General features: G+C 35.7%; 1 protein-coding gene across 1 annotated transcript; it reads left to right on the top strand.

Annotated features, from left to right (window-relative positions):
* The first annotated feature begins 214 nt into the window (after positions 1-214).
* Positions 215-27,149, top strand: SMARCA5 (SNF2 related chromatin remodeling ATPase 5). Its single transcript, XM_081959945.1, has 24 exons — positions 215-631; positions 3,932-4,006; positions 4,454-4,620; positions 6,197-6,297; positions 7,873-7,973; positions 9,110-9,289; positions 11,079-11,234; positions 11,323-11,454; positions 13,066-13,134; positions 13,514-13,623; positions 13,755-13,981; positions 14,292-14,413; positions 14,493-14,645; positions 14,929-15,061; positions 15,727-15,875; positions 16,001-16,120; positions 16,214-16,324; positions 17,313-17,426; positions 17,596-17,718; positions 18,583-18,715; positions 20,131-20,249; positions 21,243-21,455; positions 26,353-26,463; positions 26,862-27,149. The coding sequence occupies exons 1-24, from the start codon at positions 494-496 to the stop codon at positions 26,925-26,927; spliced, it is 3,123 nt and encodes a 1,040-aa protein (XP_081816071.1). The 5' UTR covers positions 215-493; the 3' UTR covers positions 26,928-27,149.
* The last annotated feature ends 553 nt before the right edge of the window (positions 27,150-27,702 follow it).

Below are 27,702 nucleotides of genomic sequence, written 5' to 3'. Positions count from 1 at the left end.
AACTGTAAGCCCCTCCCCGATCTAATGACTCAAGGAGATTCCCGCTCCCAGTTGTTGGACTCATGGGCAAACTTCAGCCATTCCTACCCCAAATACCGAACGCTGGGGGCCAAAGGAACCCGCCTCCTTTGCTTTAATTGGCCAATCAGGCTTTGGCTTCAGCCAATGTAAGAATCAGAACGGGCTTTTTTTTTCCCCTTTCTTTTCCCCTCTCCGTGTTTTCTTCCACACCCAGCCCGCGAGGCTGAGTCTCGCGATACTCGAGAGCCGGCTCGGTTCCTGGTTGGTGGGACCGCGTTGAGAAAGCCGGGGCGGCAGCAGAGAGAGGGGCCTGAAAGAAGAAGAAGAAAAAGAAGAAGAGAAAGAAAAGAGTCCGGTCCGAGTCGCGCGCGGAGGGAATCGGCGAGAACTCCCTTCATTTCACTTTTGTGTTTCGAAGCGGGAGTCGAGAGGTCGGCGCCCTCGGCGGTTTCATCTCCCCGGGGCGGTGTTCATGATGTCTGCGTTGGGACCGGAGAACGAGAACGTGAGCTCCCTTTCGGGCGCCGCTTCGCTTCCCAGCGGCATGGAGAACCCAGGAGGGGCCGCGGCTTCCTCCGAAGGGGCGCCCGGGATCAATGACGAAGGAACGGTAAGGGGCTGGACAAACCGGCGCTGTGGGGGCGACCCGCAGGTTCCTCTCGCCGGCTCAGGCGGGGAAGGGCGACGGGCAACGTGGGGCGGAGAACCTCGGCCGTTTCTTCAGACCGAATCTGGGAAGCGCTCGTAACCGCTGAGTTTCTCCGACCGAGTTTCTCGGGGAGCCGGAGACAATAGGAAGAGCCGAGCGGCTGTTGAAGCCGCTCTAAGCCCAGCCGTGCGGCGCCTCCGGCGGTGGACGCCTTGGCAAGGCACAAGAGTGATGGGCGCGGGTATCCCGATGGAGGCGAGCGATTCCCCCCGGGGACGCCGCTCCTTTCTCCGGGTTAATCGCGCCGCCTCCGCTGCTTCCCCCTCCCTTTTCTTTTTCTCTCTCAGCCGTTAATAACAACAGCAGTTAGACTTATATACCGCTTCACGCCGTGCTTTATAGCCCCCCTCTGAGCTGTTTCCCACCGTCAGCCCCTTGCCCCCAACCATCTGGGTCCTCATCGGGTCTTATCCCTTCGCCTCCCTGCTTTTCCTGCTTTTCTTCCACCGCAAAAGCTCGGTCGGCGGCGCGGTCCTGGCTGGGCTGCAGGTGGAAGGGGGCTTCCAAAGAAGCGGCATTGATGCTCGTAGCGAAGGCGTCCTTCCCACGCTCATGGTCGGCTTAAGCATCCAGCGTTGCGTCGAGAGAGTTACCTTCCGTGTGGCACGGTGGTAGCCTGGCTCTGGCAAGCCTCCAGTCGGGTCGCCTTAGCTCAGAGCTTGGAGGCTCCCTTGGCAAAGCGGCGTGGAGAGGCCTTCCCTTTCGGTGGGTGATGCAGTAATCCTGTGAAGCCGCTTCCCCTTGTTTTAACCATTAGGATGTGCAGACGTCCAAAAAAAAAAATGCTGTTGCCAGGCCCGGAGACCCCTGCTCTTGACTGTGGAAAGTCCTTTGGACCCTGTTCCTCCTGGTGGATGTGCATTTCTGAGAAAAGGACCCTTCTCTACTTCTCCAGGGCATCACCTGGTTTATTGTATTACTGTTGAAAAAAACTAAAGATAAAGTTAAAATGTTTAACATAAAGGTTAAAATGTACAAAAATACACAAACCCTCAAGGGTAAATTTTAAGTAATTGTTCTTAGAAAATTAACATAGGATCTTTTTCCTTTTCTATTATTTTGCTACAGTATATTACTTGGGGTGTTGGAAAGGCTAAAGGTTGTATTTACTGGTCTGTTAATCTGAAATAAACCAGGAAATGCAACCTATTTGTAGGTGGATTCCAAGCAATTTTACTTCTAGGTGCTGCTGAAGTATATACTGTATGTTGTTATACAATGTATTCAGAAGTGCAGCTGCATCAGTGTTTTGTGTCCAGTTTCTGTCATAAATCCCCACTTCCCAAATTTATATTTGTAGTGTCACCTGAAAACTGTACATTGAACAGTTTGAATGCATGTCTTTTTATAGTTACACAATAAGATACATCAATGTTAGGCAGTGTCTTTCTTCACTGAGAACAATTAACATTTACATTAATGGTTTTTTTGTGTTTGTACATTTTAGCTTATATGTTTTACTTATTTAATACTTACTTTTATATGTTACTCCATAACATATAAAAGTATGTGGGGGTGCTTACATTTGGCTTGCAGGGCTAGCCTAGAAATATTAAATGACCACCCCACAGTGCCTCTGATGGCCAAAACGGGGCATGCCCACTGCCTGCGGCCCATTTTCATCTGGCAGAGTGCTGCAGGAGGCTGTGCAGGCGAAAATGGACGGAAGGGTTGCGGACGAACCCCCCCACCCATCCGCGGAGAACTACAATGCTGATCTGGCCCTCGAAGAAATCCAGTTTGACACCTCTGCTCTAGGATATTTATATCCATAAAAGAGCCTCACCATTTTTAATAACAGCTAATTCATATTACAAATTTAAAACACAATCAGAAGTATTCTAGTATTTTGACTCTGCAGCGATGGATAACCTAATTAATATGGTCTTTTGTGTGTATTGGACATCTTGAAATACAGGTAGTCCTGTATTTAGCCCATAATTTATGTTGCTAAGTGAGACATTTGTTAAGTGCATTTTCCACATTTTATTACCTTTATTGTCTCAGTTATTTTGAGAATCACTGCAGTTGTTAAGTTAGTAACATGGTTAAGTGACTCTGCAACCATCATAAAATTGATGGATTGAAATGAGGTCCTTAGTACTCTTTAAGCTTGGTTATTTTCTTGTAGATGTTTCATTATTCAATGAAGGTAACATCTCAAAAATGGGTGTTTTGGTGAGGACTTCCTTCCCTGACACACTCACTCTAGTTGTGAAGCAAGGATAATTCTCATTCTTCTGGTTTTCTGAAAACCTGTAAAAACGTGGCTGTTCTGGATGGTCTTTGGAACTTGATGCTGTAGAACTCCAAGTGGCAAAAGTATTAATGTAATGTAATGCAACACAGCACAATACAACACACACAAACACAATATGTAACTTTACTGTAATTTATATTTATTATGTTTTATGTTATTACTGCATTGTCTGCATCCATTCTTTTTGTACCACCTAGAATATGTCTTACTAATGTGGTTTATAAACTCATAAATACTATTTTCCCCAGAAAATACGACCTACCCTGAAAAAAGCCCTAGCCCGATTTTCACGCCTGTGCCTAATATAAGCCCTACCCTAAAATAAGCCTAGTTAAGCCCTGCCACCATCTGGTTGTACAAGGTGAGGCGAGGTGCAGGTGTAAAACTCAATGGCACATGCACCATGTAGTGGCTTGCCATGAGAAGCTGCACCGGCGCTGCGAGCCTTGTGGTGTCCTTCCTAGAGTGGCTCCATCGGCCTGACAAGTCTTGCCCTTCTTTCCTAGAGCAGCTCCACTGGCCCAATGAGCTTTGTGACATCCTTCCAAGAGTGGCTTCATTGACAAGACCCGAGCTCCATTGTCCCAGCAACAGAAAGGCCAGCAGACAGGGAGGCTGGAGGCCAGGACGCGCTGAGAGGTTAGGTTGTTGTGGCCGCAGACAAGTAGATGTTGGGCCAAAATGGAGCTGGTGGTAGCAATGCTCCCATTCCTGTCGGCCCCCGCACTTGCTGCCTCTTGCATGTCAAAAAATGAAGACCTCCCTGAAAATAAGCCTCAGTGCTTATTTCAGGGCCCAAAAGAAAATAAGTCTGGGTCTTATTTTTGGAGAAACATGGTATATACTTTTGCTGTATATAGTTTAGATTTCCAAAACAAATCTTAATGTTTGTAAAGTTATAAAATGTGAAAGAATAGTAAGGGATGTTATTTTTTCCCTAGGAACTTGTTGGTGATGAATCTCCAGGAAAACAAAAAGAAAATCAAGAACCAGATCCTACATATGAAGAAAAAATGGTAGGTATTTTGTATCATAATGTAGGTGATTACTTCAGGAATTGACAGTTTGGTTCATGCACTGGGCAGCCAAGCATCTCAAACTTGGACTGCTCTATTAAATAATCTTGATGCTTTATCAGTGTAATTTTGGTTTATTTTGGAAGGCTATTACGAATGAGAAAAGAAGTGTTTGTTTCAAAGAAGCCACCTCCTATTCATAATCTTAAGTTTACTTCAATGTCTGTTGACATTCCCCACCGTCTTCAGCTACACAATTTCTAGTAGTATCATTGTAATCAGAAGGCTTCCTTGACGGCCCCAAAGATTGGATGCTAAATTATGGTATTTTCTGCCTTTGCCACACTTTATAATTGATTTTCCAATGCTAAAAACTAATTCTAGAATTTGATTTTTTTTCATATAAACTTTCTTGTTTTCTTGCTAATCTTTATAACTTTATTGCAGCAAACCGATCGATCAAACAGATTTGACTATTTGTTGAAACAGACAGAATTGTTTGCACATTTCATTCAACCTGCTGCTCAGAAGACTCCAACTTCACCCTTAAAAATGAAACCAGGACGACCAAGAATAAAAAAAGATGAAAAACAAAATCTGTTATCTGTTGGAGAGTGAGTAACAACAGTTATATTTATTCTGAAAATGTGTCATTTTAAAATATTTTTAGCGCCTTTGATTTGCAATATGCAAAGGGCGTCATGCAACTAAATAAATAAATGTGAAACAAAGATAGATCATGAATGAATACAAATATGTAGATTAGTGTAGATTGTACTTAAATTGTCTGGGGAGATCTACCTCTGATGAGAATTGATAGGGCCATATATGTGAATACATAGTGCTTTGGAGCATTCTCTGATTGGTTTACAGTCAACATATTGCCCCCAACAATCTGGGTCCCCATTTTACTGATTTCGGAAGAATGGAAGGCTGAGTCAACCTTCAGCTGGTCAGGATTGAACTCCTGGCAGCCAGCAGAATTAGCCTGCAATACTGCATTCTAACCACTGCGCCATCCTGACTCTTCACTGTGAAACTCTTCAATCTGGGAAGAGTTCCTATATAAGGAACTCTTATATAGAGTTCCTTATATAGGAACTATAGTGATGTTTAAGAAAGCTTTAAAAAGAGTTTAAAAAGAGTTGCCAGGACCCTGTCTCTGAATGTCTTTTTCTCAGCATGTGATACAGGATTATCTCTTTTTACTCTTTCTAGCTTTGAGTTGGAGAGGAATAAAAACCAGCCTTTCATTAGAATTGGCAGCAATTTTTTTCTAATAGAGTTTCATATATGAATGTTTTGAATATTTTCAGAATGAGTGAAATTGCAGACATGGTTTTAGTTCAGTTTCTGGTTTACATGATTGAAAGAAGGAAAACTGACATGGCAATGTGTTGTGATGAGATTTCATCCTCTTCTAACAACCTCATAACCCCTTGTGGGGTGGAGTCTGGGCAACTGAATGGAGCTGAGTGTTTACTGGCCGATGCCCTTCCTGTTGCCAGCTGTGATGAGATTTGATACTTCAGAAATAGAAAAATAGCCAATACTTCCTAAAAACCATACATGAAGTATTTGCCTATAGAATAGAAGAACCATACAGAGCATAGTATACTTGTAATTAATAATAGCAGGAAAAAGCTTAAGAATGGAGAATGAGTCATTGGCATCTTGGGCCTAGAACAGGGGTGTCCAAACTTGGGAACTTTAAGACTTGTGGACTTCAACTCCCAGAATTCCCCAGCCAGCCTGGCTGGGGAATTCTGGGAGTTGAAGTCCACAAGTCTTAAAGTTCCCAAGTTTGGACACCCCTGGCCTAGAATAACTGCCTCTCACAATTTGAATTTTTTTAATGGGTTGTTTTTTTCTTCAAACCTCAGATAATTGAATGTTTGTTTTTATTTTTTTTACTTCTTCCCCCAACCAAATGTTTTCCAATAATTTACTTAATTTATTTAATAATTTTTAGGGAATAATAACTTGGACAAAGTCATGAATCCTGTTACATAAACTCTTTTCAACATGCATTGGATTGGAAAGTATGAAACGTTGTGATGGGTGCATTTTTTCATCCAAATAAGAGTTTAGCTAAGCAGCTTGTAATAGTTATTCAATGTAAAAATTTGGCTTATTTTTGAATTTATAATAGTGAACTCTTTATTTTCTTAACATTTCCATTGTTTCTAGTTATCGCCATCGTAGAACTGAACAGGAAGAGGATGAGGAACTTTTAACAGAAAATTCCAAGACTACTAATGTATGCACTCGATTTGAAGATTCTCCATCCTGTAAGTAAGACTTTTTGTTGTTTACATGTGGCCGTTGGGAACTATCCAAAATTAGAAGATTTTGATACTTCTTTGCTCATTTAGCATAATAGTATTTACACATTTGCCAATATTATCCTACTTAAATTGATATATTTTTGAAATGTTATATGCTTCCTTTCCAAACAGAAGTCTTCCTACAACACATTAGAAAATGTTCACTTTGTCATTTTGAATAAAATTTTACATGCACTTTTAAATATACTTATTCTGCTATCATGTTCTACTTTTTAAATTCATTATATCCAACTTTTAATATAAAGAAACCTATTTTTTAAGCAGTATGATTTAGTTGGTAAAAAATGGGAACATGTTTTAAATTTTCTACAACAAATTATATTTCCAAACTGTACTCTAAATTGAGCATCAAACTTATCTCTTCTAGAACTACTACAGAGAAGTTACATGTAAACTAAATCCATCCCCAATTAAATATGTGTGTAATAGAGATTTCAGGTTTTAAAGTTACGCAATTTTAAAATATATGTTCCCATGTGTGCTCAAAACTATTTTTCCTCCTTGATTTTGAATGTGTGTCATGTATAACACAAATTCAGGGATTTATTGTTTGCTGTTTCATAATGAACACTTTAATGGAATATCATTTCTTGTGTTTGAGAACAGTTAATTTATCTGTTCTGTTAGTGGGAAGGAAGGGAGGCAAGTGGGATTCAAAAGAAAAATATTGCTAATAAATACATCTATCCCTTTGTATCTAATAACTTACTATAATTCAGTGCTTCTCAATTATTTTCTGTCATGCCCCCCCTAGGAAGAAGAAAACATTTCGCGCCCCCCCGCGCGACTGTAAATAGTATTATTTGTCTATAAAATTGTTATAAGTACACCTCTGCATAACACTGTATCCTTGTTAACATATAAGAGAATAAAAAAAGAAAGAAATGTGGATCAATTTACAACAAAGAATAGCTTTATTAACTGTAGCAGAAAAGATTTAAAGGAGCACAGGATTTAAAGAAACACAATATTAAAAAAAACTTTAACCTGCAAAACAAAAATATATAAAATAATTTGAGCTGAGCCCCCCTTTATGGAGCCTCGCGCCCCCCCTGGGGGGCCCGCCCCACTATTTGAGAAGCACTGCTATAATTTGAGAGGGTTTGTTTATCCTGTTGTCAAGATATATTAAAATGCCATGATAATTTGTTTTATAAGTGTATGACATTTCTTTGCAAACAGAAAATAAACAACATTGTCTAGTTTTCTAGTGATTAATCTTTGTAGAACAGTCAGTATTTTTATTCATTTGTACTCTATTCCTGTTTCTGATGTTGGTTAGCATTTTGTTTTGCAAACATTGCAACTAGTTGGTAGACATGAGAAAAATCCTGAATTACCAATGAATTTGCTTTGTATACATTTAATTTAATCATAATGTCATAACACTTGGCATTTTATTCTGTTAAGAATATGGACTGAATATTAGTTCTTCCTCCTGGGGTATTGGGAATACTTACTACGAAGAAAATAAGAGGTGACTTTAATTTATTATTACTTGCTTCTGTCTTACTGCAGATGTGAAATGGGGAAAATTGCGTGATTATCAAGTCAGAGGATTGAACTGGCTCATTTCTTTGTATGAAAATGGCATCAATGGTATTTTAGCAGATGAAATGGTATGCTGAAAGCTGATTTTATTTAGAATTAAAGTGAAAAATAACATTTAATTTTAATTATTAAAGTTTGCCCAGTTCCTTTTTGTGAACTGTTGCTAATTGTTGAAATTGCTTATAAATTGTGTAATAGCATGAAATGCAAATCATAGTGAATTAATTAAGTGAACTAATTAAAAGTAGAATAAGAGCATAATATTTTTATATCAAAATGTAGGCTTTCTGATTGTAGATTTTCTAGTCAGTCCTGTCCCAATATAAAAGGTATTGATATTGTTATAAGCCTAGTACTAGCAGATATATGTTCAGATTTTTAAAAAAATCAGTGCTTATTCTAATAGCAAATTGAAAGTTGTTTTTTTTTATTTGCGTGGTAGTTAGGTAAAATATTTCTCATTTTATGTAATTAGTTCTGACTTATGGTATTGAACATAGATATTTGGAGAAAATGTGCTTTTAAATACTTGTAAAAACAAGATATATATTTCCTAAGGAATGTTATATAATTATTTGATTGGCTTTTGTGAAGGTATTCTATCTTGAGTAGAATTATTATTTAAGATAGCCGTGGTTCTGGAGCCATTACTGTAAATTCTATATGAATTGCAGAATGTTTTATTTTATGTTCTGCAGTTGTCCTGGGTTTTATATTTTGAGAATGATATATCAAGCAGGTTGCAGTCTTTTTTCCCTTTATAGTTAAAATTCTGAATATATAATGTTTTTATTATAAAGGATTATATGCTAGTGATAAGCAGTCGTATAGTTTTGAATGTTGATCTAATTAGAGATGGTTGTCATATTTGAAAATAGGCTTTCTGATAATATAGCAGCTCATCCTAAGAAAATTAACAATTCTTAATAGCACTTTCAGGAAGAATTTATAATATGGGATACAAATATATATACTTACACAGTTATACATTTTCTAAATTTAATATATTGATACATATAGACACACGTAAAATTCCAAGATGGATAAAAGGCAGCTGGCTTGATAAATGTATAAAATTGCATTTAGTTGTTGCTGAAATCTGCCTTTGAAAATTCAGTGTGCACACCCACACAAACACACACATAATGTATTTATCTTGCTCTCTGATACAAATTAACTTTTTGTGTGTATACATTGTTAACAGGGTCTTGGAAAGACATTGCAAACAATTTCTCTTCTTGGGTACATGAAACATTACAGGAACATTCCAGGTCCTCATATGGTATTGGTTCCCAAATCAACATTGCATAATTGGATGAATGAGTTCAAGAGATGGGTGCCAACTCTTCGAGCAGTATGTCTGATAGGTGATAAAGACCAGCGAGTGAGTATGAAGTCAAGTGTGTTTTTCTACTAGTCATATATATATATATATATATATATATATATATATATATATATATATATATATATATATATATATATATATATATATATATATATATATATATATATATATATATATATATATATATATATATATATATATATATATATGACTAGTAGATATATATGACTAGTAGATAGATAGATATATATATATATATGACTAGTAGATATATATATATATATATATATATATATATATATATATATATATATATATATATATATATATATATATATATATATATATCTACTAGTCATATATATATATATATATATATATATATATATCTACTAGTCATATATATCTACTATATATATACTACTATATATATTTGTGTTACAACCCCTGGTATGCCCAAAATAGCTTGAAATAGATCTATACTAGTCTCCCTTTATTTATTTATCAGCACAAATACAACACACACACACACACACACACACACACACACACACACACACACACATATTCAGTGACAATTAGCCTACATGCCCATAGCAAAGTACTAGGGATTTGTAACTGAAATTTCATATGGATAATGACAGACTTATGATGCCATTAAGTGAGACATCACTTAATGATTTCCTGCTGGCTTCTCCATTGACTCTGGTTGTCAGAAATAGTTTGTGAAGCATGCAATTGGTGAGCACATCCTAGATGCTGTGACAGTTGTAAACTCCTGTTTGAAAAGTGCCGGAATGGCAATCAATGGCTGCAAGGGTACTGTGATGGTCATAAAGTTACATTTCAGCACCATCGTAACTTCAAATGATCAATTGGCAGGGACGTCACTAAACATCTACCCATGTCCTACTGTATTCCCCTAAGCAATAAGTGTTATGGAATACTTTCAAGTTTCTTATCAATTATATCTCTATTTGGCAAAAGCATTTTTGCCAGGAGCCGTGGTGGGCTACTTTCTCGGCTTTTTGAATTTTATTTATGATTTATTAATTGGCAGATTTTTATAATTTAGTCCTGTTTATCAAAATAAGGAAATATGCTATACTTTTTTAAATTGGTTTTGAGTTTCCACATTAATTCAATCAAATTGCTTTTTTGCTTTTCAAATGTCTGTAAATCTTCTGTTTATAAAGAAAATGATAACTTTGCAGCATAATTAAAATAAGTATATTTAAATATAGTTAAATGCCAAAGTAAAATATTGCAAAAATTAAGATTGTTGTAGTGTCATTGTTTGAAATCTTCTGTTAACACAACAGCATTCTGCCAGTTAGGAATTATTATTCAATTGAACTTTTAAAATAAAGAACATAAGGCTGTTATTTTTTTACAGTTCCTTAATTTAATTGTTTCTAATTCTTTATGCAGGAATTAAGGGAAATGTATTGCTATGTTTATTAATTCTAAATTAGTTAATGTTAGGACTGTTGATTATCTATTATTTTTAAAATACACCCTTATTCCTGACATGACCTGTTGGAAAACCTGGTCAGAATGTTGATGCAATACAGTTTGTGAATTTTTGAATGAGCTTTTAGCAGAGTTACAAATTATCCAGAGTTTATACTTCTGTATGAAACCCTGAATCTCCCTGGTACATTAAGATTATATTATATCTAATTTTTGGGAACAAGTGGTAACAGATTTGAAATTATCAAGGTCACACGTGGATGTATTTAATAATAACCATAAAATAAAGATTCTGTGATATAATAATGATTATTTCTTTAAAATGTTTAATTCTATATTTTCTCTGATTAAGGCTGCTTTCGTGAGAGATGTTTTGTTGCCAGGAGAATGGGATGTCTGTGTAACATCATATGAAATGCTCATTAAAGAGAAATCAGTATTCAAAAAATTTAACTGGAGATACCTAGTTATAGATGAAGCCCACAGGATTAAAAATGAAAAGTCTAAGGTAATTTTAAATATCCTATTTAGATAAGAATTTAAATTTTGCAGATTCCTTTCCTGTCAGATGTTTATAGTAATCCTTTTCCTTTCAGTTGTCAGAGATTGTGAGGGAATTCAAGACTACAAATAGGTTATTGTTAACTGGAACACCATTACAGAACAACCTGCACGAACTGTGGGCACTTCTTAACTTTTTATTGCCAGATGTCTTTAATTCAGCTGAGGTAATGTATGAAAATATTTGTAATGTTTAGTGGATACTTAATTAAAAAATATAGCTGAGTGAAAGATGATATGACATTTATGTAGATGAGGTGATTGGTAAGCAGTTTGTGGATGAAGCCTCAGTGATCCTGATCTAAATAATTGTATCCCAATTGCTAATAGAAATAGGAAAATGATCATCATTTGGAAAACTGTAATTAAAGGGAACTTAGGTTCAGATTTGCCTCTTTTGATTAAGAAACATTTCTTGGCAAGTATAAATAGTTTTAAGCAACAGCAGCAGTTCTGTAGGAATTTATTACCGTGTTTCCCCCTTTTACTCACAAAATACGGCTTGGGCCTTATTATGAGGGGAGGGTTTATTGTTTTGGGGTTGCCGGACCAGCTGTGCAGAGCGCCATTCACTGGCATTTCGAAGGCGCCAAGTTGCGGGAGCCAGGCGGCAGCGAACAGGCGCTCACGCGGCTTGGCGATACCCCTAGGTCAGTGAATGGCGATGTGCCCGGTTGGAAAGGGGGTTTGCCGGGTGGCTGCTCGTGAGTGTGGTCGCTTCATGGCTGCTGTGTTGCGCTGCTGCGACAGCGCAACACAGCCATTCGCCCATGAGGCTGTGCCAAGCTCTTTGGGAGACCGCTTGCAAGAGAGCAGCCACCTGGCAACCCCGCTCTTCAGCTGGGCATAGAGCCGCTCACCAACCTAGCGGTATCCCAAAGGTGCCAAGCAACCCGATCACCTTTGCCCCCCCCCAATTCCCGTGACTTGGCACCTTCAGGATACCGCTAGGGTGGTGAGCAGCGCTCTGCCTGTCCGGAGGTGAGGGTTGTCCAGGGGGCTTATTTGCGGGGGAGGGCTTATATTTTTGCCCACCAGAAAAATATAGCATGGCCTTATTATCAGGACATGTTGTAATTTCGGGGAAACACAGTAGTTGAATTCAATGAGATAACAGCAACAATTATAATGTGGCACTGTGAGCTGTTCAGCATGAAATAAATATTTAAAATTGAAAATAAAATATTTTTTATAAAACTGTTAAAGCATTTGAAAAAGAAGCATTTCTAGCAAGGTAGAAAATAACTATAATTGATGGTTGTTATCTTCATAAGCATAACTCTTCAGTCCTATAGAGTATATGATGCCCAGAGAATAATGCTGTTTAATCCCGTGTCTCTATTTTGCAGGTTGGAAATCAGCCTGACCTTTAGTGCTATTTCAATTTTTACCCACTGATAGTTATATTTACTTTATAATGTGGAAATCAAATTATAGCTTTAGTATATCTTAAAAATCATTAAGAAAGATTATTGTGTTATCTTTAATCTGTATCAGTGTGTCATATGAAATTATAGATAAAGCGAGAAGAGTGGGAGTATGTTCATTTATCTCATAGCAAATGTTGACATGTATGTCAGCCAACACAAGTTATGTTAGCAGCATTCCTATATTATTTTAGCAAGAAATTGAAAGAAAATTGAAATATATTTTTGGAAAGCTAAAATTTTAAAGAAAGTTAAATTCTTTTGTTTGTATTTATTATATGTGTGGGCAAGGAGTAGTATATTAAATGCTGATAGTGAATTATTTGATTATAAAGCATGTTTTTAATGCAGGATTTTGATTCATGGTTCGATACAAACAACTGTCTTGGGGATCAAAAATTAGTAGAACGGCTTCACATGGTGAGTTTTTTTTAAAAAATGAACTAACTTTGGTCTATTTTTACTACAGAGCTCTTACTCTGTGTAGCATCTCTATGTATTCTACCTGGAAAGTAATAAAACATGCCTCTAAACTTTGCTTGAGATGCTGTTGGTGCAGATACTGAAACATTTTTCAATTCCATAAATAGCAGAAATAGTTTCATAGTCATTGGGACTTTTAATTTTGCCTATGTTTCTTTCCAGAAATGTTATGTGATAGTTGAGGTTTCTTCAGTTATATGCATAAAGGCCTTAGAACCACAATTATTTTGAAAAGCTGATCCTTTTAAAATAAATTAATCCAGTAGTATAAAGTACAATTATTTTACTCTTTGATATTATTTATTATACTTGACAGGTACTACGACCATTTTTGTTACGTCGCATAAAAGCTGAAGTAGAGAAAAGTTTGCCTCCAAAAAAAGAAGTTAAAATATATGTTGGTCTCAGCAAAATGCAAAGGGAATGGTAAGTAATTAAAATTAGTATTTGAATAAATATAATTTCTCCACATTGCTGATTGCTTTTTATTATTATTACTATTTGCCTTACGTTAATGCAGGACCGAGAGATTCAGTTGTCTTTGTCTTTCAATACAGGTACACAAGAATCTTAATGAAGGATATAGATATATTGAACTCTGCTGGAAAACTGGATAAAATGAGATTATTGAACATTCTTATGCAGTTACGAAAATGTTGCAATCATCCATACCTTTTTGATGGAGCAGAGCCTGGTCCCCCTTACACAACAGATATGCATTTGGTTACCAATAGTGGCAAAATGGTAGTTTTGGATAAATTGTTGCCAAAATTGAAAGAACAAGGTAACTATCTTATTGCTAAGAATTATTGGATAAAAATCAAGAAAACTTTCCAATTGCTTTAACTCTTCATACAAATAATGATGCTATTATTTTTTGTAGAATTACAAAATTATAAAAGTAATTGTGCTTATAAATTATCTTCTATCATTTGCTTATTATATATTATACATTTTCAAGGATTTCTAATAGCTACGTTTATTCAGATCGTATGTTGCATTATGAGTATACTTACTAACTTCAGTTCTTCATGAACTTTATTTAGAAGAATTTATTTGAGTAACAATTTTTAAATTCTTTCTTCATGCAATAGGATCACGAGTCCTAGTCTTCAGCCAGATGACAAGAGTGTTAGATATACTAGAAGATTACTGTATGTGGCGAAACTATGAGTATTGCAGACTTGATGGACAGACCCCTCATGATGAAAGACAAGTAAGCATGCAGATTCAAGAGGTTTATTTTTTTTGTCTTTACAGTCAGTGTGAATTGACCAATTTTTTTTTTATTGTAGGCTTCCATTAATGCATACAACGAACCTGGCAGTTCCAAGTTTCTCTTTATGTTGAGCACACGGGCTGGTGGTTTGGGAATCAACCTAGCTACAGCTGATGTTGTAATTCTATATGATTCTGATTGGAATCCACAAGTAGACCTTCAGGCTATGGTAAGCTTGATTAGTATGAAATCTTGTGTTTGAATCTGACTTTGTTTGCAGGGATATTGAACATGTAGCAATATGTTTGCTTGTCTGCCTGGATTTTTGATAAAAACTATTTCATTAAAATAAGTTTTCCCTGGTAATTATTACATACTATTTTTAAGTTGCAAACATTTAGACTTCTAAAAGTTATTCCAGTGAAATGATATTTGTTCACAAATTGTGCATTGTTTATATTACAAAAATGTAATTTTTATGAATTGAATATTCCTTTTTTCTTGCTACATAGGATCGTGCACATAGAATTGGTCAGACGAAGACTGTTAGAGTATTCAGATTTATTACAGACAACACTGTAGAAGAAAGAATAGTAGAAAGAGCAGAAATGAAACTTCGCTTAGATTCCATAGTTATTCAACAAGGTAAAAATGTTACACTGTTTTTTAATACCATATGTGATCAATAAGCTAAATATATCCAAACATAGAAGAAATGCATCAAAATAAAAAATGATTGCTAAGTAATGTAATGGGAAAATATACCCAAAACATTTTGTCTAGAGATACGCTTGATAAAGATATATATAGAATGTTGATTTAAGAATAGTTGATGTTATGATTTTAATTTTAAATAGTAATTGCAAGGATACAAAACTTTTTAAAAGAGAAGTTGCAAGTCTTATCCACCAGGGTGAATAATTATCAGTTTTTATACATTGGATGAGGAAGACAAAGTATACACAGTATAGACGTTGTGCTTAATGTTGTAAAATTGTATTTATTTAATATGAAAAATCGGCTTCACCTTTTCCTGGAATAGAATCACAAATTACATTTGAATAATAGAAGGTTGCTACTTTAAAAAAAAGTGTCAAATATTGCAAGAGAAGTAGGTGTGCTTGTTACTACACTATTGTTTTAATCACAGTCCAGCTTTCAGTACAGAAATAATTTTATAAATTCTTTTTTTAGCTTCAAAACACAAGTTAAATGTTGTAGTGTCAAAGAATTGCATGTTATGCCTGTTTTAAAAACTTGTTTGTGAAGTTATCAGCCTCTTGAGAACATTCTCTTTTATATATATACAGGAAGACTAGTAGATCAGAATCTGAATAAATTGGGAAAAGATGAAATGTTGCAGATGATTCGACATGGAGCTACCCATGTCTTTGCTTCAAAAGAGAGTGAAATTACAGATGAAGACATTGACGGTATTTTGGAAAGAGGTGCAAAGAAAGTGAGTGGATATTAGGAACTAGTAGAAAAAGTTATACTAATTCTCTTAATTCAGATTTTATTAGAAAACCATACCTGATGATAGAGTGTTACAAAACACTAATTAAAATCTCTTTATATATGTAGACTGCGGAAATGAATGAAAAACTTTCCAAAATGGGTGAAAGTTCACTCAGAAACTTTACAGTGGACACTGAGTCTAGCGTGTATAACTTTGAAGGCGAAGATTACAGAGAGAAACAAAAGGTAATGTATTTATTTACCTTCAATATGTGGGTTAACTTTACTGTCCATTTATGATACTCCCATACAATTTTCTAAAAGTACCCTATGTTGCAGATGGCATTCACGGAATGGATCGAGCCACCTAAACGTGAAAGAAAAGCCAACTATGCTGTTGATGCTTATTTTAGGGAAGCTCTTCGTGTCAGTGAACCAAAAGCACCAAAGGTGAGTGTCATTGAAACTTGTTAAAAATAGAATAATTAGAAAAAGCTTGTAAACTTATTCCTAAAATGTTTTATACACTTCAGGGACACAGTAGCTCAGTGGCTAAGACCCTCAGCTTGTTGATCAGAAAGATCGGCAGTTTAGCAGTTCGAATCAGTAGCGCTGTGTAACAGAGTGAGCTCCCGTTATTTGTCCCAGCTTCTGCCAACCTAGCACATAAAAAATGCAAGTAGAAAAATAGGAACCCCCTTTGGTGTGAAGGTAACAACGTTCCGTACGCCTTTGGCGTTTTGTCATGCTGTCTATATGACCACGGAGAAGTCTTTGGACAGCGCTGGCTCTTCAGCTTTGAAATGGAGATGAGCACCGCCCCCTAGAGTCAGGAACGACTAGCACATATGTGTAAGGGAACATTTACCTTACCTTTTTATCCATATTGATTGATGAAATTTGTAAACTATTTAAACCAGATTTATTTGTGCTTTTATCATAGTTGTTTCCAACTATGTCTCTTGAGACAATGCTTAAAGATACAATAGAAAAAAGGTTTCTTCCCTATAGATTCAGTTTCCAATTCCTTTAAAAGAATAACATATAATATATCAGTTCCATTCGTTCATTGAAATGCTTATCAGAATTTTTATGGGTTTGTATGTGTTGGTGAATATATTCTTTGCATTTTGTCATCATTTTTTGCTGTCTTTTTCTTTCAGTTTACCACTACATTGTTTGTTTTTTCTGTTTGTTTTGTAATAATGGCAAACAATGAAAATAAATCAAGCAGAATTGGAGGTTGCAGAAATTAAACCACTCCTGTATAGTTTTTCTCAATTAATTAACAATTAAATACACCTATGTATCAGTGGGGAGACACTTTCAGGGGGTGAGGAATAGCATAACATGGAAGTAATTTGTATTTTATGTGGAAATTAAATGCTGCTTGACTTCTGTTACTTAGGTGATTATGTTAATGTGTCTTTTTTTAAAGGCCCCACGACCTCCAAAACAGCCTAATGTTCAGGATTTCCAATTCTTTCCACCACGTTTGTTTGAATTGTTGGAAAAAGAAATTCTTTATTATAGAAAAACAATTGGATATAAGGTATTAATCATTTATGTTTTGCTTTTTCAATTTAAAAATTAAAGTTCTGTATGTTTTACTATATGTCAGTAAAGCCATATGTTTTGAGTAAAACTAGAGGTTTATATAAGAAACTATAATGTTTTTGGAGCATATGAACTAGTTGCTTATAGAAATATAAATTCCTTAGGTACCTCGTAATCCTGACTTGCCAAATGCAGCTCAGACACAAAAGGAAGAACAAATTAAAATTGATGAAGCTGAACCACTTAATGAAGAAGAACTAGATGAAAAAGAAAAACTACTTACTCAGGTATTCCTCCACTGCTATACAAGTTATAAACTACCCTTAATTCCTTTTCTAGGCTTACTAGTTGCTGTAGAAAAAAGTTCTTGTTGTAAAGGAATACAAAATTGAACTACAGTTTTGTTCTGCAACTTATGACTCCATAATTTGATGGACATTGTTTTGTCAATAACTGCATCTTGTAAGCTTAGTCAATATAGTCACGTTCTCTATTGGCCTCTTTTGAAAATGTCTTTGAATTGTTTAACTGAACTGTTTTCTATATGAGCCTTTCTTTGCTTTATTCGTCAGAATAATATTGGCTTAAGAGTTCCATAAACTAGTATCTTCCAGTCCAAGTATTGAGAAAAATTTTATTACTCTTAAATACTGTTCAGTACTGTTGAATAAATTCAACAAATTTATCTATTCCAATCATTCATAAATTGCTTCGGCCAAAACTTGCTGGATAAAAATGCCATAAACAAATCTTTATTGTCCTTTCCTGAGTTGAAATCCAGAAAAGGGAAAGGTGGTATTTGTGGGTATTTCCCCCCCAAAAAGGTATTATTGACCTCTTCTAATCAAGTTTATACTTTTGGAGTAGCTTTTACAGTATGAGAATGACCAGAACATTAATGAACTTGAATGAAATTGAGGATGGTTATTCAGTCATAAAGGATTTATGATTATGCCCTAGTGAGGCAAGAATTGCAGACTTCATTAGTTCCATTAGTGTCGTTATGGAACATATTTAAAAATACTTGGAAGAATCAGAGTTTATCCTCAACTGGATAATGTAATTTTTCAAGTTCAACACCAACCCAATTGAACCTTGTCTTCTAAAGGACAATAATATTGAACAACTTCTTTATTCTTCTTTTTTTGAAGGGATTTACAAACTGGAATAAAAGAGATTTCAATCAGTTCATTAAAGCTAATGAAAAATGGGGTCGTGATGACATTGAAAATATAGCTCGAGAAGTAGAAGGAAAAACACCAGAGGAAGTCATTGAATATTCTGGTAACACAATTTAAAATGTTTAAATCATATAAGAAAAAAATATTAACGATCCAGTCTGATACATGTTTGATGGAGTCTAATATAGTCTGATGCATGCTGCCATTTTCACTCAACTCATTTCCATAGTATGTGTAACATTACAAACAGTAAAACATCCATAGTAAGTGTAACACTAAAATGTACACAGTAAACAATAGAATAGTAAAGCATTTAAAACAACTTTTGAAGATTAGCTCGCAAATTTGCTCTTCTTGCCCCTCTTTTTGGTAGCTTCCACTGGCTTGCTGCCAAAAACCTGCAGAAGAGTTTCACTTTATTCTGGGAGAATGAGCATGAACACTGCATGTACACAACTTAAGCTTTAGCAAGCCAAGTACCATAGAGCTTTTTTGTGCATTTTAAGTGCACACTGATCATCCACAAAGGAAATCAAGAGAATATATAGATTACAATAATGAGCACATCTGTGCAAAAGAAACTCATTTTGCTGTTTTTCAAAGCTGGCATTCAACTAGCCAACTGACCCAAAAATATTCATTAGTCGTAGAAAACTTGCAAAAAATGATACTATATTGATTTTCAAAAAACTGTGTGAGTGCTCTTGTCTTATTGATTCTGGAGATTTCACACTGCTCTTGAAGATAAAGGCACACTGTTTCAGACATCCTGAATCTCAAAATCAGTAGGGCCCAACACCAGGCACAGTATGCACATACAGTCCCTTACACATTCTGTTCAAGTTCAGCAGGCCGAAATATGGGTACTTTTTTTCTTTTATATTCCATCTGCTTTTCTTTTGAGGAACATACAAATGTTTGTGTGAAGACTTTTAAATTATATGTAATCCTGCAGCTTTGTGACCATATTATAAAAGTTTTATCGAAGTCCTTTTAGCAGTTAAAATATTCATTTTGTATCTTCTTTACTGAACACGTTGAGCTAACTTTAACTCTCTTTGTTGGAAAAGAAAGTATGAGGCACTGGCATAATCACCTCTTAATGCGGTAAGATGAGTTAGATCAGGGGTGTCAAACTTGCGTTGTCATGTGACGTATCAGCACTTTCCTCCCTTTGCTAAGCCGGGGCGGGGGTGGAGCCAGCATGTGATGCATCCGGCCTGCAGGCTGTGAGTTTGACACCCCTGAGTTAGATGTTCCAGCAGTGGGATAACAACGAGTGCTTGAAGGACCAGCCCTTTTAAAATACACACAAATCAGTTTGTCACAGTTAAAGGCTGTGCTTTATGACAAGTTTGTGGAAGTAAATCAAAAAGATCTTCTCAAACCTCAGAAAAAGGGTTGTTGATCTCCATCATAATGAAAAGGCTACAAATCCATTTACCAAACTTAAAGAATGCTAGGATTTCCTTTGCAAGCTATGTGAGGCAAAACTAATAGATTACTTACTTTCTTCAGCTGTTTTCTGGGAACGATGTAATGAGCTTCAGGACATAGAAAAGATTATGGCGCAAATTGAACGAGGTGAAGCTCGAATTCAGAGGAGAATTAGTATTAAAAAAGCACTTGACACTAAGGTAATTGCCTTTTAAATTGTATCATGTGAAGAAAAATGTTAAAATATTAATAAGGAATGTTACTATTGTTTTTTAAATATTGTCTTTCCTATTTTATTGTCCCAAATGTTCTTTTTCAAGAGGCAACTGGACTTTCTGGTTTTTCTTCGAAGACGTTTTGCTTCTCATTCAAGAAACTTCTTGCATGAGAAATATCTTCAAAGAAAAACCAGGAAGTCCAGTTGCCTCTTGAAAAAGAACCTTTGGGATAATCATGATCTGTTTTATTGTTACTTTATTGATTATTTTTTCCATATTTCAGAAAGTAAGGTTGATATATTTTCTGGTTAACTAAGAGATTGGGAACCTTTCATTAGCATTTCTCAGCACTTCTTTGTTTCAGGTTCTACTTTTCCATGGCTCCATTGTGGGCTTCTAGAAATACAGGTAGCCCTGGACTTACGACCACAATTCAGCCCAGAATTTCTGTTGCTAAGTAAGAAATTTATTAAATGAGTTTTCCTGATATTACAACTTTTCTTGCCACATTGATTAAGTGAATCACTGCAGTTGTTAAGTTATTAACATGGTTGTAAAATCAACTCAGATGACATGGTGACCTGCTTATAGACTGCAACAATTTATGACCAAAATTCTGGACTCAAATGTAGTCACAAGTCAAAGACTAAGATGTATTAGTTTTTGTGATCTTTTGAAACCCTAATCCAGTGCTCAAATTTTGAAAGAATGTCTAAATATTTGGAAGGCTGCTTTCCTACAAATTAAGAAACCTACTGGGACTTAAATGTCAGATTGCCCTATTTCATCCTGACTTCTAATGTATACATCTCGAACAGAACTGGTAAGTTTATAATTAAGGCAGTTAATCAAAGGACCCATTATATTGAACAGATTGGTTTTGTTTACTGAATGCTGATGCTTTATATGTTTACATACATACATACATACATATTCTTTTACATCATGCCACATTGATTTCCTTCTTTTTCTTAGATTGGCAGATACAAAGCACCTTTTCACCAATTAAGGATATCGTATGGTACTAACAAAGGGAAGAATTACACAGAAGAAGAAGATCGGTTTTTGATCTGTATGCTTCATAAGCTTGGATTTGACAAAGAAAATGTTTATGATGAATTGAGACAGTGCATTCGAAATTCTCCCCAGTTCAGATTTGACTGGTTCCTCAAGTCTAGAACTGCAATGGTATGTACTAGTTTCTGTTCGTTTTTTTAAAAAAGACAAAAAGCAAGAAAACCAATTTGTGGATAGAGAAGGCTGTTATTATGTGTAGATAAACATTGTTTCTTACAGATGTTTCTTGATTTATGACCACAGTTGTGCCCAGAAATTCAGACAATGTGGTGGTGTTAATTGAGTCATATGATCAAACAAATTTTATGACCAGCTTTACTGCAGTTGTTAAGTAAATCACTGTGGTAGTTAAATAAATTACATAGTCATTAAGTGAGCCACATGGTTGTTAAACGAATCCAGTAATAAATTTGAGAATGGATCATAAGGCCGTCATAACTTTAAACAGTTTTTAAACAAATGATCGTAAGTCAAGAACTGTATGTTCTTACTGAAAAAATGTTAGATTGGAGGTAACAAGTGAAACCTGATTTATCAGAGTAGCATCTCTCCTTTGGATACACCATTTGTTATCTGTACATTTCCTAGTACAATTAATAATGCTGGTTATAACCTATGAAGGGGCATGGGAGGGAGGGTATGGCAATGTTCTCTCGTCTTGCTCATAGTTGAGTATTTGTTTTAATTAATATGATTTAATTCCCTTATGGATAAGCATTGTATGTATGTTATTTTTTATTTTATAGTATTTGGGGGAGGGGTTTCTTAACTTTTTAATTGGATGCAGGAAATGTTCATATGCTCATATGAAAAAGAAGGTACATTCTCTTGGAGTTCCATGTTTTATATATGATGATGAGGATATGGAGTAATATATTACGTATTGTTCATCTGAGGTTGTACTTACCTTTTTTTTAAAGAACTACTATGGACCAGATGATTTTTACTATTTCCTGATACATAAAACCCAAATATGATTTGATTTCTTTTTCATGTGACTGTACAGGTTTTTTTTTCATTTCCTTACTTTAAATCTATAAACATTAAAAATATTATTAAATATTCATTCACCTTTGCAGAAATAGGTCATGCTTAATGTTGTATGAGGTGCAGGTCCTACCAGCTTCCACCTAAACATAAAATTTGACCAGTGCCTAAATGTGTCCATCCAATTGTACGTTTGGAACAGCATTGTAATTGTGTAATAAAACATTTTTTAAAGTAGGCCATATTTACCAACCACAATTGGGATTGGTAGCTCTGTTGTTACACAAAGCAGTCAGTAAGTGGGAAATCACATGGCCATGTCTATGCTTTTTCCATTGCCCCTCACTTTGGTTTGCTCAGTTCGGCACTGGTTAGCACAGTTTAGCAAGAAGTGAATTAATTTTTGTATTTTCATTTATTAGAGAGGGAGGCATTACAAGAGAATAAGCAGGCATATTGAACAGAATGTGCTGCTCGGTGCAAATGATGATGATGTTATCTAAATACAAATACAAATACAAATACAATAGTAGAGTTGGAAGGGACCTTGGAGGTCTTCTAGTCCAACCCCCTGCCTAGGCAGGAAACCCTATACCGTTTCAGACAAATAGCTATCCAACATCTTCTTAAAGACTTCCAGTGTTGGGGCATTCACAACTTCTGGAGGCAAGCTGTTCCACTGATTAATTGTTCTCACTGTCAGGAAATTTCTCCTCAGTTCTAAGTTGCTTCTCTCCTTGATTAGTTTCCACCCATTGCTTCTTGTCCTACCCTCAGGTGCTTTGGAGAATAGTTTGACTCCCTCTTCTTTGTGGCAACCTCTGAGATATTGGAATAATGCTATCATGTCTCCCCTAGTCCTTCTTTCTCTTAAGCTAAACATACCCAGTTCCTGCAACCGTTCTTCATATGTTTTAGTCTCCAGTCCCCTAATCATCTTTGTTGCTCTTCTCTGCACTCTTTCTAGAGTCTCCACATCTTTTTTACATCGTGGCGACCAGAACTGAATGCAGTATTCCAAGTGTGGCCTTACCAAGGCATTATAAAGTGGTATTAACACTTCACGTGATCTTGATTCTATCCCTCTGTTGATGCAGCCTAGAACTGTGTTGGCTTTTTTGGCAGCTGCTGCACACTGCTGGCTCATATTTAAATGGTTGTCCACTAGGACTCCAAGATCCCTTTCACAGTTACTACTACTGAGTAAGGTATCACCTATACTGTACCTGTGCATTCCGTTTTTGTTGCCTAAATGTAGAACCTTACTCTTTTCACCATTGAATTTCATTTTATTAGATAGTGCCCAATGTTCAAGTTTGTCAAGATCCTTCTGTATCTTAAGCCTATCTTCTGGAGTGTTGGCTATTCCTGCCAGCTTGGTATCATCTGCAAATTTGATGAGTTCCCCATTTATTCCCTCATCCAAATCATTGATGAAGATGTTGAAGAGTACTGGGCCTAAAACAGAGCCTTGGGGTACTCCACTGCATACTTCCCTCCATGTAGATGCAGTTCCATTGAGAACTACACGTTGAGTGCGGTTGGTCAGCCAGTTACCAATCCATCTGGTGGTGATGCTGTCTAACCCACATTCTTCTACTTTATCTAGTAGTAGGTTATGGTCTACCTTATCAAAAGCCTTACTGAAGTCCAAGTAAACTATATCAACGGCATTCCTCTGGTCCACTAATTTTGTCACATTATCAAAGAATGCAATAAGATTAGTCTGGCATGATCTGTTTTTGACAAATCCATGTTGGCTTTTGGCTATTACTTTGTTTGCTTCTAGGTGTTCGCAAATTCGTTGCTTGATTATTTTTTCCAGAATCTTTCCTGGTATTGAGGTTAGGCTGATAGGTCTGTAGTTTCCTGGATCTAATTTTTTCCCTTTTTTGAAGATGGGAACCACATCAGCTCTTTTCCAGTCCTCTGGTAGTTCCCCGGTGTTCCAGGATCTCTGAAAGATATAATTCAGTGGTTCTGAGATCTCGTCTGCTAGTTCCTTCAGAACTCTGGGGTGTAATCCATCCGGTCCTGGTGATTTGAACTCATCTAGGGTAGACAGGTGCTCACTTACCATTTTCTTCCCTATTTCAATTTGTGTTCCTAATTTTGTGGTGCTGCTTTTGATAGGTTGGACTGTTTTATCCCTTTGTGTAAAGACAGATGCAAAACATGAGTTAAATAGTTCTGCTTTCTCCCTGTTGCTTGTCACCTTCTTGCCACTTTCTCCTAGCAATGGACCAATTGTTTCCTTAACTTTTTTCTTGTTTTTAACATGTTGGAAGAAGCTTTTTTTGTTAATTTTTACTTTTGTGGCAAGCCTTTCTTCATTGTGAGCCTTAGCTTTCCTCACTTCATCTTTACAGGCTCGGGCTATTTGCTGATATTCTGCCTTAGTTATGTCCCCCTCCTTCCACTTTTTATACTTACTTTTTTTGTCTTTCAGTTTGTCAGATAGTTGTTTATGCAGCCATGCTGGTTTCTTTTGGGAGCTGTTGTTTTTCTTCTTCATTGGTATTGTGTTAGACTGGGCTTTTCTAATCTCATTTTTCAAAATTTCCCAAGCTTCTTGAGTTGTTTTCCCCTCGAGGATTCTCATCCATGGAATTTTTCCCAAGCTCTCTCTAAGTTTATTGAAATTAGCTTTCTTAAAGTCCAAGACTCTAGTTTGACTTTGTTCTACTACTTGTGTTTGGATAATGTTGAATTCCAATATTGCATGGTCACTTGCCCCCAGGGTTCCTATGGCTTCAACACCTTCTATCATTTCCTCTCTGTTAGTGAGAATTAAGTCCAGTATGGCTGATCCCCTTGTTTCCTTCTCTACTTTTTGGAAAACAAAGTTGTCTGCTAGGTTTGTTAGGAACCTGTTGGATCTTCCACTTGGTGCAGAGTTTGTTTCCCAGTTGATGTCAGGGTAGTTAAAATCTCCCATTACTATTGTGGTGTGCTTCCTACATACCTTAGTTAGCTGACTAGCAAAAAGTTCATCTTCTTCCTCTGCTTGGTTGGGTGGCCTGTAGTATAGACCTATGGCAATGTCATTTCCCCCACAACCTTTAATATTGACCCAAATGCATTCAAGATAGTTCTCATTATTGTTGTGCTCTATTTCTGTAGAGACATAGTTATTTCTTATATATAGTGCAACTCCACCTCCTCTTTTATTTGGTCTATTTCTTTTAAATAATTTAAATCCTTCTAGCTGTATGTTCCATTTGTCAGTTTCATCCCACCAAGTTTCTGTAATGGCAATAATATCATATCTGCCCTCTTTTACTTGAATTTCTAATTCTCCCTGTTTATTCCTCATACTCTGTGCATTGGTATATAGACATTTGAGTCCATTTTGATTGACCTTGTGTTTACTGTCTACATAATCTAGTTGGGTTATGAAATGCCTGCAAGCAAACAACCAAGCTCTTTATTCCTAACTAGGGACATACATAGTGGAGATTTTATGCTTCATGTAATTGTAACCCAAAAGGGACACTCACTTTTATTGAAGTAGTATAATGACTATTGACTATACATCTTTTCTGCTTTTATTCTCTGCCTCATTTCCATCCCATCAAAAGAAGTTCCTTCCATATGTTGTACTTCTTCTAGCATAAATATCGGAACTTTGTAGTTATTCTTCAGAAATGGTTCATTCATTTTCTTTTTCTTTGGGAGCTCATTTCCATAGCTCAGTATTACAGGGTTCTTGGAACGGTGGTAGATAATCACTAACCTTCCAGGTGTTGTTTAGTGCTACATCACCATAAAATCTCATTGCTGAATATAATGATTCCCAAGAAATGGAGCTGTAGTTCCAGATACATAGTAGATGTAAATTGTTGACAAGTAGCCTTTTAACATGGCTATTTTGAAAGGCTGGAAGGGTTATTCTACAGAGTTTTCCAAAGTTTTGTCTTACATGTGGAAGCATCTATACAGTGGAGAGGAATAGAAATAACCTAATGTAATTGTGTAAAATTCTTTATACCATTGAATCTCTTGTTTGCCCTTGATTCAGGAATTACAAAGAAGATGTAATACCTTAATCACTTTGATTGAAAGAGAAAATATGGAATTAGAAGAAAAAGAGAAGGCAGAAAAGAAGAAACGTGGACCTAAACCATCTTTGGTTAGTGTAATTTAACTCTGAAGATTCAGATGAAAGAAAATGATATAAATGATAATATGTATGGGAAAAGATTATGAATCCATATTAGTTATAATATTTCTTAATCTAGTTTTTTAAACAGCACACATTAAGTCTAGATTTGTAGGATTAATCACATTTTTATATTACTTCATGCTAAATGGTGTAGAATTGAGCAGGATTTTAAGATAGTCTTTGCAATATTTATTTCTAAACTCCTTTTCCCATATTATTATGATTTTTAAAAAATAATAATTTGGCTATATAATGAAAAACTAATTATAAAATGTTTTTAACCTCACTATAGCTTTATAGTAATTTAAATCGTGATGAACAAAATTCTCAGATCTGAGACTCAATTTTTCTCTTTTCTGATTCAGACACAGAAGCGTAAATTGGATGGTACTCCTGATGGAAGAGGAAGAAAAAAGAAACTAAAGCTGTGAATACTGAATTCTTGTAATCACTAAAGTTAAGCTAGTTCTTTAATTTTACGGGTCTTCATAAGATGTACTTTACAAATCTCAACTATTATGTCATTAAAGGACATTGGGTTCATGTGTTTACTTGCTGAACTAGAAGAGTAACGTAGTTTCACGTTTTTAAATAAAACAGCTGTGCTGAACTTTTTTTTACCATTAACACTTGAAATAAAAAAATAGGCTTCATCTAGTAGTTGATGTTTTTTATATGTGTATATATATGTATGTATATACTGTTCAATTCTTTGTTTCTCGAATATGCTAAATCACACTACCCACTAGTAGTTTATAGATATCATGCTTAGGTTTCCCAGGCTTTAAAGTTTTCAATGTATGTCCATAGATTTTTATGGACATATATCCAATGATAAAATAAACATTTATCACTGGGCAAGCTATTTAGAATTATCTATGCCGCTCCATTAGTTTCCCAAGATGATCTCCGTACTTTAACTTTTGCCTTTTTAAATAGGCAGGTAAAGATATCCAACATCCAGCTAAACAACATTTTTATTTTCTATGAAAATGTCTGTGGGACACAAAATTGTCATTGGAAATATTACATTGGAATTGATACTTTGCATTATAGCATAGAGTCAGTCTTGTTGACCTACAATGTAACTATGATTGTGCTTATCTCAGTCATCACCTCCCCTCTCTTTTATGGGACTACTTTTTCTTTTTACTTGCCAATTATTGTATTCTGCTCAATCATAATAGTAATAAGCCAAGAAGCCAA

The sequence above is a fragment of the Natrix helvetica genome (genome assembly GCF_964273705.1).
Source record: "Natrix helvetica genome assembly, chromosome: 7".
NCBI lineage: Eukaryota > Metazoa > Chordata > Lepidosauria > Squamata > Natricidae > Natrix > Natrix helvetica.
This window is presented reverse-complemented; position numbering and strand designations above follow the sequence as displayed.